At 43.9% G+C, this 12,687-nt stretch overlaps 1 protein-coding gene across 2 annotated transcripts in view; it reads left to right on the top strand.

The window, feature by feature from the left end:
- Nucleotides 1–9,453, top strand: part of gata3 (GATA binding protein 3) — a 10,090-nt gene extending 637 nt beyond the window's left edge. The window contains exons 2-6 of one of the 2 annotated variants that reach the window (XM_054624770.1): nucleotides 1–230; nucleotides 949–1,485; nucleotides 3,519–3,664; nucleotides 5,931–6,056; nucleotides 8,627–9,453. The exon at nucleotides 1–230 is cut by the window's left edge and continues 177 nt beyond it. In XM_054624770.1, coding sequence (XP_054480745.1) covers nucleotides 1–230; nucleotides 949–1,485; nucleotides 3,519–3,664; nucleotides 5,931–6,056; nucleotides 8,627–8,833 — 1,246 coding nt within the window. In that variant the 3' untranslated portion in view covers nucleotides 8,834–9,453. Of the gene's footprint in view, nucleotides 231–948; nucleotides 1,486–3,518; nucleotides 3,665–5,930; nucleotides 6,057–8,621 lie in introns of both variants that reach the window. The other variant, XM_054624771.1, reaches the window with a different exon arrangement.
- The last annotated feature ends 3,234 nt before the right edge of the window (nucleotides 9,454–12,687 follow it).

The raw sequence follows: 12,687 nt of genomic DNA, 5'->3' as shown, positions 1-12,687 counted from the left end.
AGTAAGTGCGGACCAGCCCCGATGGATGAGCCATCACCCGGCGGTGCTGAACGACCAGCATCCCGGCTCACACCACCCGGGCCTCGGCCACTCGTACATGGACCCTTCCCAGTATCAGCTCTCGGACGATGTGGATGTACTGTTTAATATCGACGCGCAGGGGAACCACGTCTCCCCGTACTATGGGAACTCTGTCCGGGCCGTCCAGAGGTACCCTCCTCCTCCACACAGTGAGTAACCGGCCTCTTTGGGCCCTTTTTTATTCAATAATGGACACATTACCCGGGGTCGGATCTGTTACTGGCACTGCTGTTTGGATGTATTTGGTGTTTGTGTATTAAAAACACACCTGAGATCTTTGGGTTACAATCACAAAATACGACATTCAGCTGAATCACCAGTCAGTTTTATTCAAATAAATAATAATTTATAGTAATTTGTCCCCCCCCCAAAAATAAAAAATAAGTATTGATTATTGAGTGAAACACACAGACGTATTTAAATAAAATATTTTGGTATCAGTAACTATATTTATCTCCATCATAATGGGCCATTCATCGGTACGTATATAGTCATTTGTGGAGTTCCCTTTTTTTTTTTTTATTGTAGACTTTAACTTCCTCAACAGTCAATCACGACGTGTTTCTTTTGAGGCTTTTCTTACTTAGTGTTCAGTTGCATCGAGGTTTGGTTTAGTGGAGAAGGCTAAAATAAAAAAAAAAGAGGATGAAAGAGGATCTGATGGTCTAAATGGAAAGTCTTTGATGTATTCGTATTAAAATGTAAATGTGTTTTAAATCAGTGCGTAAATGTGCTCCTGTTTCATCTCTGCGTGTTTGCTCAGGCCTGCAGCTCCTCTGGCAGACTCACACGTGTGTTCACGGTCGCTCAGCCTGTTGACGGTCCTCTTGTGTGTTTGTGTGTTTGTGTGTTTGTGTGCTGCCCCAGGTAGCCAGGTGTGCCGTCCGTCGTTACTGCACGGCTCCCTGCCCTGGCTGGAGGGCAGCAAAGGCATCGCCCCTCACCACAGCACTTCTCCCTGGAACCTGAGTCCCTTCCCCAAGAACCCCCTGCACCACGGCTCCCCGACCAGCCTGTCCGTGTACCCTCCGGCCTCCTCCTCCTCCCTGTCCGCCGGCCACTCCAGTCCACACCTCTTCACGTTTCCCCCGACCCCGCCGAAAGACGTGTCCCCGGACCCGGGCATCTCCACCCCGGGGACCAGCTCCGGGAGGCAGGAGGATAAAGAGTGCATAAAGTACCAGGTGACCCTGGCCGAGAGTATGAAACTGGAGTCGGCTCACAGCCGGAGTGTGGCATCAATCGGAGGAGGGTCATCCTCTGCCCACCACCACCACCCCATCGCCACATACCCATCCTATGTCCCCGAATACGGCCCAGGCCTCTTCCCACCAAGTAGCCTGATAGGTGGGTCATCTTCTAGTTATGGTTCCAAAACAAGACCAAAAGCAAGGTCCTGTTCAGGTAGGCTGCGCTTTATTACATTCCCTTTTGATCTAACATTATTCCCCAGATTTGCAGCCTTTAATGATCAGCCATGTTTAATTTCATACTTTAAATATAATGAGCAACTCATTCATCCCTCTCATGAACAACCTTTTCTTTTTGGGGGCTAAAGGCCAATCAGGTCGACCTGTGCTCTTAAACAGGGTCATTAAAAAAGCCTCAAAGCTCTTTCTTTCATCGTTTGATAATAATAATAATAATAATAATAATATATATAAAATATTTATAATTTAAAAAAAATATATATGTCAACTCATATCCATGCATAATAATAATAACACGTCGAATTTAAATGTAACATTAAAATAAAGTGTATTTCTAAATTAATTAAATGGAGTTCTAAAACTGAAAAATAACATTTACAACTACTAACAAAACTATTTAATTCTCAGACTTTATTGAATAAAAAAAGTTGATGTTTTACATTAATTCAGGTCATCTTTCCTCCTCTACACTAACAGAGGAGAGACAGAGGAGAAGCCAGCTCTCTGGGCTGTGTCGCCCCGTTTATATGTTTAAGATAATCCCATTACTGTCAGACCAGTGCACGCCACAGTTGCATTGTTTACCCAGCGGTAGAGCACCGGATGCTGTTCGTTCATTCACAGGGAAAAGAGCCGCCGCCGAGCAGAGAGAAAGACCAGAAAGATTGAGAGAGAGAGACATAGAGAGACACAGAGAGAGAGAGAGAGGGTAATTATTTTAAAGGTTGCTGAAAAGCAGTTTTTCTTGTAATGAGATTAATATCAGCTGCTATAGAAAAACAGTGGATTAGTTGATGCATATCATCGGGATTATTCAACATCACACACTTAAATGCAAATAAAGATTTTTTAATTGGAGGATAATGTGAGATAATATGCATTTAAGATGTTTCCCGATCTGAGGAGTATATTCTCCTGTTTTTTTTGACTTTGACATTTCATTTCTCTGGATTCTCTGTGCAAACACTGCACCGTGGAGGCTGGTTCTCACTGCAGAGACCTGCAACTATTACAGTTTTATTACAGCAACAGAAAAGAAAGTTGTTTTGAAACACACACACACACGCACACACACACACACACACACACACACCACACACACACACACACAGTCTGCATGTCTGTCTGTCGCGTCAAAACGCAGCTCGACCCGGACTGATGCATCTCTCTCTCTCTCTCTCTCTCTCTCTCTCTCTCTCTCTCTCTCTCTCTCTCTCTCTCTCTCTCTCCGTGAAGAAGTCGAGCTTTGTGTTTGCATCTCGCATAAAAAGGGGGAAGTGCCGCTGCATGAAAATGCAAAATGCTCTCGGCGTTGCACACAAAAATCCCTGTGAGTCTCTGCTTTCAAATAATCCGAGTGTGGCTGCAGAGCCCTTGTTTCGGTTTCAGGCCCGTTTCTGCTACAATAAAGTGTCAGTGTGCGTCTCACCTGTCGGTGTCAGCAGAGAAGAGCCAGTCAAACTGGAACAGCATCTCAATCAACCCCAAAACTAAAGACACAGCCTGTTAAAAGACATAATATACATGTTATTATTATTATTATTATTATTATTAAAATGAGAGATTGGCTGATAAGAGAAAGAAGGCCTGGTTTATTATAAGGACCATATTGATTAGTCTGAAAATCCTCTTCCAGGACACGTAGCTTAAATATTTTATGATATATATATTGGAGAAAAAAAAAATCATACTTTATGGAATTGTGTATTCACCACCAACCACGTGTTTAATGTGTGTGTGTGTGTGTGTGTGTGTGTGTGTGTGTGTGTTATAAATAAACCATCTGCTGCATTAGAAGTCATTTGCAATGTTGCATTATTATAATTAACGTTGCTGCTTTATTGCATGTTTATTAATAATGTTACTGTCACCTTTTTCTTTACATGCATTAATAATTATTTTAGATGCACCAACACCAACACCAACTGACCCTGGACACTGTCTCCATGTCGTGTGTGTGTGTGTGTGTGTGTGCACCTGTGTGTGTGTGTGTGTTGGCTCTTGCAGAAGGTAGAGAGTGTGTGAACTGCGGGGCCACGTCGACTCCGCTGTGGAGGCGGGACGGTACGGGTCACTATCTGTGTAACGCCTGCGGACTCTATCACAAGATGAACGGGCAGAACCGCCCTCTCATCAAACCCAAGCGGCGGCTGGTACGTCTCCACCACATTTTCTCTATTGATGACATTTCCGTCTCTCTCTCTGTTTTTCCCCTATCCAGGAAGAAGTAGGCCTATTAGCTGCAGGAAATTGACTCGACAAGTGCAGGTCTCTGTTTTCAGATACTACCATAGCAAAAAAAAACTGCACAGTTTTTTTTTTTTTTTTTTTTTTATTTAATAAATGCAATGACGATGCTATTTTTTTTATTTGCTAAAATTGTCATTGATTCACAGTATTCTGTTTAAACGATAGGCCCTATATAAATGTGTATTTTTTTTTTTTTTTTTGGAGATGCATTTTCCTCCATTAAAGAGTTGTGGCTGCAGGCCTGCATTCAAACAAAACAAAACACAATGAGCTCCATCATATGAACTTTATTTTGACATTCTAGTAGTTAGGATACATTTTTTTTTATTATTTTTGCAATTCTTACGATTGCTTCAGGTGGAGCTATTATTGTTTTTTGCAGTTATAAATAGGGAAATCCCCTCTCCCGAGCTTTAGAGGAGTTCCCCCATGCCTTCTTATGACAAAAAGAGATAAAATATAAAATCTCTTGAGGCAAAGATGGCCGTCCAGTGCAGATCTGGACCCTTTTTTCTCTCCTCCACCTCTAATGTGAAAACCCGACTTCCCAGGAAAGGGCTGCCGGATATCTGAGCAGCGCAGATAAGTCTCCTTTAACAACACAGCCCGCTTCCCCAGTCAAAACATAAAGGGCTGCCGAGCCGAGCCGAGCCAGGCCAGGCCAGCACACATGCAGTCACGACTGGAGATTGTTTAGTGTGCGAATATCTCCTTCAAAATACGCAACATTTGACCTTGTAGTTTATTTTATTTATGGAGGGCAACAAAAACAAAATATGCAAATAAAAGTTATTTATAGGCCAGAACAAAATACCTCATCGGAGGATTAAGGATCCATGTGTGTAATAACTTAATCACATCGATCAACTCATATTTAAGGAGAAATATTGAAGTTATTTAAAGATTTGGTGAATTGACATTGAGCATTGGTGTAAATAAAAAAAACAAAAAAAACAAATGCAATGAAAGTCAATATCACAAGACATTAAACACACATCATATATGCACATAAAGAGGCTTATTCCTCCAATCTGATTGGTTATTCAGCACACAGCAGCAGCAGGGGTTATTAGGCCACCACCGTGTGTATAATTGGAAATCCCTCCCCGAGATAATGTAGTCCCTTTTACGTTACGTGTGTCCTTTGCGGTCACCTGTCTATTGATTGTTTTTTTTTTTAGAGATTATAACATCAATGTCAAGCCACTGCAGCAGGCTGGGCCGAGAGACAGGCAGCTAGATCCATGAAGACGTGACTTTCACTGTGGTAGCCTGCAGCGAGGAGCTAAAAATATACACCATTTTCCTTTTTTTTTCTCCATTATTATGCTTTTTAATTGGCGTGCAATTATATGCTCATATTGCTCATTTCACTGCATGATGTATTCATATTTTCTATCCACAATGTCCCGTGTTTAAATCTATATATATATGTATATATATGTATATTTATTATATATATATATATATGTGTGTGTGTGCAGGCCTTTTCCTCTTCACTTCTATTGTTTAACGTGGCACAAACACGAACTTTAAGGAGGGTAAATTTAATCAGATTTAATAGCTCTCCCATTTCAAACCACTGCTTTTCATGTCTTCTGTAAATATTTATTCTCCAGGAGGTATGCGCTCTATTTTTAGCCTCGAGTGAAAGCAGCTCTGTTTTTACTATTTCTGTCTTTATATGATTTTTTTTTTTAATTTTTTTTTTTAGCTTGCACTGAATGCAACATATGCATTCCTATGGGTGGACATTAAGAGTGTATGCACGGTCAGAATAATAACGTTACACATTGCATATGAGTGGAAATAAAGAATCCAATTAATTTGCAATGCAATTAAATACAAATGTGCTTTATTGCACTTATGTAGATGTTGTAGTGACAAAAAAAACTCCCTAAAAGACCAAATGTATCTTAATTCATTTACCCACTATATTATTGAGCAACATCCTGCTTTACAGCCCTGAAAGTTGCTTAAATTTCAAAATAAAACACCAAATGTCCACCTTCAGTTCAGTGCTTTCTAAAAGAAACCCTGAATCTCTGCTGTCAGAATAAACCTGCTTGTTGATTGGGTCATTACGTGGTCATGTGACGTTCTTTGCCCTCTCTCTCCCTCTTTCCCCCCCCCTCTCCTGTGTGTGTGTGTGCGGTTATTGACGTGCAGTCTGCGGCCAGACGGGCAGGTACCTCGTGCGCAAATTGCCAGACGACAACGACGACGCTGTGGCGGAGAAACGCCAACGGGGACCCGGTGTGTAACGCCTGCGGCCTGTACTACAAACTGCACAATGTAAGTAATAAACCTTCCATGTGAAGTCCTAGCAGCTCCTCAGAAGGCTGTCCTCCCAGGGGCGCCGAAAAGGGGGGGGGTAAAGGAGACGGATTCTAGGGGCCCATGATGGAGGGGGGGCCCAGAGAGGCCCCTAATGATGATGAAATTATAATACAGAAAAAAATAATGACACTTAAGTTATTAACTAACATATAATCACACATGTTTTATTTTCCATGTCCTGGTAACAAATATGGTAATGATAGTCAAAAATACCATTAAAATGCATAATTGTATGTAAAATAGCATCAAAAAATTTTGCCGCTGTGTTGGGGGCCCTGTAAAGATTCTTTTCATGGGGCCCAAAATCCCTAGCGGCGCCCCTGTGTCCTCCATAGTCACTCCTTCATCTCCATCCTCACTCCTCCTCCTCCTCCTCCTCCTCCTCCTCCTCCTCGTCGATAACAAATACTGCAGAATTAATATGATTTATTGGCAGTAAGTGCGAATCTAAAATGTGTAAGACCGGAGTGAACTAAGCCCGCAGCCGCCTTGCTTTTGAATATTAAAGAAGGGGGCTTAATTAAAATTCGATTAATTTCTAGGCCGAATTTTTTTCTTCTTATTTCCAGCCCTTTTGGTTCCAGAGACTCTGACTTCCCCCTCCTCCCTCTCCCTCTCTCTCTCCTCCCTTCTGACCACCAATCCGCCTGATTCGTTTTGGGGTTTGGTGAGCGCCTCACCACATCATTTCACATCCTCAATCTGAAAACCCCAGGGACTCGTTTATCTCCCTCTCTCTCTCCCTCTCTCTCTCTCTCTCTCCTCTCCTGTGCACAAAGCTGTCACTTTTAATCAAACAGCCATTGTGGATGAAACTAATAATAATACTAATAATAATAAGAAGAAGCAGACTAACTGCTCTGAGGCCACATGTAGGTAATATCCCCCCCATCTCTCAGACAACAGATAAAGGTTGCATATACCTCACACAAGCGCCTCCTTGTTAAATCATTTTCCCGTGTTAATTTCAGCAGATAGCTACAGGCGCTGCAGAAAACACATTTCGGACCGAGGGGTTAAAAAAAAAAAAAAAAGGTGGAGAAGAATAATATTTCCCCGTCACATATCAGCATCTGAACTGACCCCGACCCCCTCGGCGTAGATTGTGAGTTTATTTTAGGGTAAATCCGGACTTCTGTTGGGGCTCACTCCCCCTTTGAAAACCAAATTCCACATTCTTCATGGGGAGTTAAGCGCTGTGTGTGTGTGTGTGTGTGTGTGTGTGTGTGTGTGTGTGTGTAGGTGAAGAACACCTGAGTGCAGATCAGACGCTTGTGAGAAAGGAAAAGTCGCCACAAACAGGAGGCCTTGTGTTAACACCTAAAAATACCAGACAGGCTCTCTTTGGTAATCAGGGGTTTAAGTCACCGCGTGTGAAAAGATGCCTCTCTCTCTCTCTCTCTCTCTCTCTGATTCAGGCAGTTTGGGCTTTGACACCTCTCTGCTCGGGTGGGCTGAGGTTTCAGGTGGTTAGCTGCTGCTGGTGTTTTGGTGAGAGAGAGAGAGAGAGAGAGAGAGAGAGAGAGAGAGAGGATGTGAGGGGCTTTAGTTGCGTATGTCTGCGGTGGTCATTGACTCAAGCGCCTTGGCCTCCACTCTTTTGTTTGATGCGATGGAGTGACGACGGCGTCCCGAGTGTGGGCCGGAGGGGTTCTTCCTTCTGCGAGATGGTAGACGTCTCAGCATCAAAGAACGCGAGGGTGGGGGTGGGGGGTGGGGGTGGGGTGGGGGGGCCCTGACCAGCTTTAGGTGGGCGTATAGCGTGGCCTTTCAGAGCTGGAAGCAAAGCAGAGAGAGTCACCCACATCTTAGAAGGAATGAAAGCCACAGATCTCGGCCCCTCCGCTAATCGCCCGAGGCCGAAAAATGGCAGCGTCTCCAGACGGGAGGAGAACCGCCAGTCGGCTTCCTCGTCCACCTTCTCCTTCGTAATCCGCCCCGAAAATTCCATCATCCAGCTCTCGTTTCCTCGGCTAAAACCCTTTAGCTGGAATATGGCAGCTGCGGCCCCCGTTTTGGCCACAAGACGGGGGCCATGCGGTCGAGGAGGAGGAGGAGGAGGAAGGTGGAGAGGAGGACTTGGCCGAGGCCGCCGGGCGTCATGGCCATGTGTCTCTGTGGTGTGGACGTTAGCTGCCAGACCTCTTTTTCTCCGTCTCTCTCTCTCTCTCTCTCTCCATCTTCCTCTCTGTCTCTCTGTCTCTCTGGCTCGGTCGCAGCTTCAGATACAGTTCAGTTTAAATGAATCAACATTTAAAATCCATCCCACACACACACACACACACACACACACACACACACACACACACACACACACACACACAGAAAGAGTACGTAAACAATCATCTGTTTCAGGATGGAACAGTCAGATGTCATGATATATGATATCTCCCCAAAACCTCTAAATCCAAAGAGGAAACTGTGCCACATTTTCTCTCTTATCTCAAAACTCCCTTCCCTTAAGGATTCTTTTTTCATTGACTAAATACTAATGTGCCATCTTCTCTGTCTCCTCTCGAGAGCAGATCAACCGACCTCTGACCATGAAGAAGGAAGGCATCCAGACCAGGAACAGGAAGATGTCCAGCAAGTCCAAGAAGAGCAAAAAGTCCCAGGACGGCATGGACGACTTCTCCAAGAGCCTGATGGACAAGAGCAGCTCCTTCAGCCCGGCCGCCCTCTCCCGCCACATGTCCTCCTTCCCCCCTTCTCGCACTCCGGCCACATGCTGAGCACCCCGACACCCATGCACCCCTCCTTCGCCCCCCACCACCCTTCCAGTATGGTCACAGCCATGGGTTAAGGCCCCTGAACCCTCGGGCCTCGCCGCTACCACCACCACCACCACCACCACCACCACCACCCACTCGGTACCTCTGCTCCCATATCCTAAAAGACAAATAAACTGCTCCTCCACCCGACCCAACCCCTTTACACCACCCCCCCCCACCTTTCCACCAAGCTGCGGCGTGAGATCAACAGGCTTTCGGCTCCTTTTGTCCTCAGTTGTATCTTATTTTTATAAAATCAAAGTGTACCTCTGCGATGTGAATGCTCTGCAGACTTGACCGTGGCGCACCGGCCTCCACACGGGGGGAAGATTTTCTCCCCAAGCCGCCGCCGCCGCCGCCATCGCCGCCACCACCACATTGAGGCTGCCCTCCCAGCTGATCCACACGATAAGGAGCTCCATTTGTGTACAAAAAGCCATTTTTTTTTTTCTCCCACACACACGAACATCACAAGAACATTGAAAAAAAACTTTTACAACGAGCTCTCCCTAAATGTCCAAACCCCGCCTCTCTTCACTTTGCACCTGTGTAACAGGAAACCCCCCCCCCCCACCCACCCACCCACCCACCCCCACACTCCCCTTCTTCCTCTCGATGGAGATGAGGAGAGACAGACGTTGAATATATTTGTACAAATTGTATGAAATACAGTACATTTAATGAAGACTTTTTAATTTAGTGAGGAAAAATAAAAAAGGAAACATGCCCCTGGGCAGCTAACGATGAGAAGGGTACGAGTAGGAGAGACGAGGGAGGAGAGGACGCCTCTGAGTCCCAGAGGAAAGGAAACAAGGGAGGAGGTGAGGAGACGAGAGGGAGAGAGACTTTTTGAGAAAGGGCAGGCCTCGTTTTTTTTTTTTTTTTTTTTTTTTTCGCCTGCGTGAATTGTGTTGCATTAAGTTTGCAGAGAGTCAGCGGCTCCGGCTGTGGACGTCTCTCCTTTTTTTTTTTTGTTTTTACTTTTGGATGTGCTATAGGTCTCGGGCAATTGGTTTGTGTTGATGCGCGCACGTACACACACAAACACACGCACACACACACACACATACACATGCACGCACGCACACACATGTGATCACCTGAAAGACTTTCTTCCTGCCCACAGATTATATGCATTGTGAAAAAAGTTCCTGTATTTGTTATTTGTATGTATAAATCAGAGTACCAAAAATACGAAATAAACAAAGATGTAGAATTATTTCTTTATGTTATGCAGACTGAATGGTTGTAAAAATTTAATAATAATCACTAGTGTAAAATATGACTGCTTTTTTTGTTTCGTAATTTTTTTTTTCCCTCTTTGAAAATAATAAACTAGTTTAATCTCTGTTGACATGTTAGCACTGTGGTCGAGAGCCGTCTTTTCTGTCTCCTCCTGTGCCGTGTGATCTTTGACACATTGCACTGCCCTTCCCACCACAACCACAACCAGCAACACCCCGCCATGTCGTCTTTTTTTTTTTAAAAGTCTTTTTTTTCAAACCAGCATTCACAGGAACAGCTCGTACGGTCAGCTGAGCACAAACAGGAAGAGCAGAAATAAACAGAGCCAATGGGGGGACAAATCAAATGGCAGGGTCAAAGAGGCCACACCGTTGGCTGAAGGGGCTTTTGTCTCATCCTACCGACACATAAACACACACCCACCGACCAACACACAGCGCTACACACACACACACACACACACACACACACACACACACACACACACACACACACACACACACACACACACACACACATCAAACACCTAGCATTTATTTACCGAGGACGACTCATCAGGAAACGGCATCATTTCTCTAATTTCTAAAACTCGCCCATCAAACTCCTTCTATACACTTTGAGCAATGAGATGCAGAAACCTGATTAAATATAGATTTTTAAGCAGAAATATATACTTCTCATCCTTAAAATGAACAAAAAACCCACTTGTCTAGAACATGTCTGTGAATTAATGAACACTGTAGCTGCATGCATCTCGTCTGCTGCTTCAAAAAGAGGAACTGTGTTGTTTTTTTCGACCACTGAATGAACCACGCAGTGTCTGGAGCTTCCTCCACATTTATTATATATGATCTCATCTTTTTGTAGAGCAACCTGGAAGTTATGAGCTTGTTCGGGATTCCCAAATGCCACGGATCTTAAATAGTTCTGGGTTTTGAGACTGCAAACCAAAAAGTGACCGAAATGTAGAAGGCAGCACGTCCACATGTGACATATAACAGTGTTATTATTGTGATAGAGGAAACCTTACTACTTTACAGAGTAATGCAGTTTAAAGGGCTTTACATGTAACTGGTGTTATAATATAATAAAAAGATAAACAGTAAATAAGGTTAAAAAAACCCATAGGTGATGAAAATGTGAATAAATATGAAATCAGACTTATTAATAAATAATAAATAAAAAAATAGAAAATAAATAAGTCAAACATGGGTTCAAGGCTTCCAAAGATAAAAAGTATAATAACAAACAAAGTAAAACAGAATAAATGAAGCTTGTAAAACAAACACTGTAATGCATAAAAGGTATTATTTCCATAGAGGACCTGGCTGCCATAAATCATGACTGCTGCTGTGTTACCAGATCTAAATAAAAGATCCACAACAAATCAGAAGTGAGCACCAGTGATCGTAGTGTGACCGTGAGACTTTTTGGAAATCTTTTTCTTTGCAGCGGGTTTTTTTTTACCTGTGAAAGCCCGCTGAACATCCCAAACAAAGACACTCAGCCTTTTATCCTAATGCAGGTGCACAGATAAACTCCACTGACGGGCTGCAGGAGTAAATACCAATACGGGTATATCAAGAAAGAGGAAAAATACCCACCACGTTGTTATATTATGGTTCGATTAAGCCACAAGTTCATCAGATTGGTTTCTTTATTTCGTCTTGTTCAGTCGATCCTCTCTTACACAACTTAGTTATTTGTCCACTAGCTGTTATGTGGCCTCAAAAAAAAACAACTCCAACAGATCCCCCTACGTACCCCTTGTTGGGAACCCCATTTCCAATATGGGACTATATTTGCACAAGTGGAAGGCCAAATCCGGCAGCTGCCCCAGAAAGAAGGCCATACAGGAGTCAGGTATTTGGCGTCATTTGTTTCTGAGCCGCTGTGACCAATCGGGAGATTTGCTCCTGTGTTTTAATAGTGAGGTCAAGGGGGCATGTGGAATGAGAATGGGGATAGTATGTGTGTGTGTGTGTGTGTGTGTGTGTGTGTGTACAGAGGGATTGAGGAGTGCTTTGCCCCGGCGTGGGACCCCATGGCCTCTGGCTGACCTTTTTTTCTTTTCTCCCCCTCTGGTGTTTGGAGGTGGACGTCTGCCAAGGCCGACTGGATGTGCAGCAACTCAACTCAGGTGAGGACGAATACAGATGGACGGACGAACTCCCTGTGATCTCATCTCCTCTTTCCTCCATCATCATCGTCACAAACCACTTATTTCTGTCTCTCTCTCTCTCTCTGTCTGTCTCTCTCTCTTCCTGCGTCTGCCTCTCGTCTTTCAGGTGAGGATGATGACAGATTTGCGGGCGTAATCGGCTCTAAGGAATAGTCCATCTTCATCCAGGCAGCGCCGCTGTCACCGTCAGCAGAGGTCAGGTCAGATTTGGGGTCATCGTTTTGAAGGAATTTGGTGACTAAAATACACATTTTTTTAATCAAAATTCTGTCTAGAAATTAAACATTGTCACTTGAAAGCATTTTTATAATTTACACAAAAGGGACAAATATATGCAGTTACGTCTATGAGTATGCATGAGGATTTTCTAAATGAAAGAAATTGTTTC

This window comes from Anoplopoma fimbria, chromosome 23 (assembly GCF_027596085.1).
Source record: "Anoplopoma fimbria isolate UVic2021 breed Golden Eagle Sablefish chromosome 23, Afim_UVic_2022, whole genome shotgun sequence".
Lineage (NCBI taxonomy): Eukaryota > Metazoa > Chordata > Actinopteri > Perciformes > Anoplopomatidae > Anoplopoma > Anoplopoma fimbria.
The sequence above is the reverse complement of the archived record's forward strand: the minus strand, read 5'-3'. Positions and strand labels throughout refer to the sequence as shown.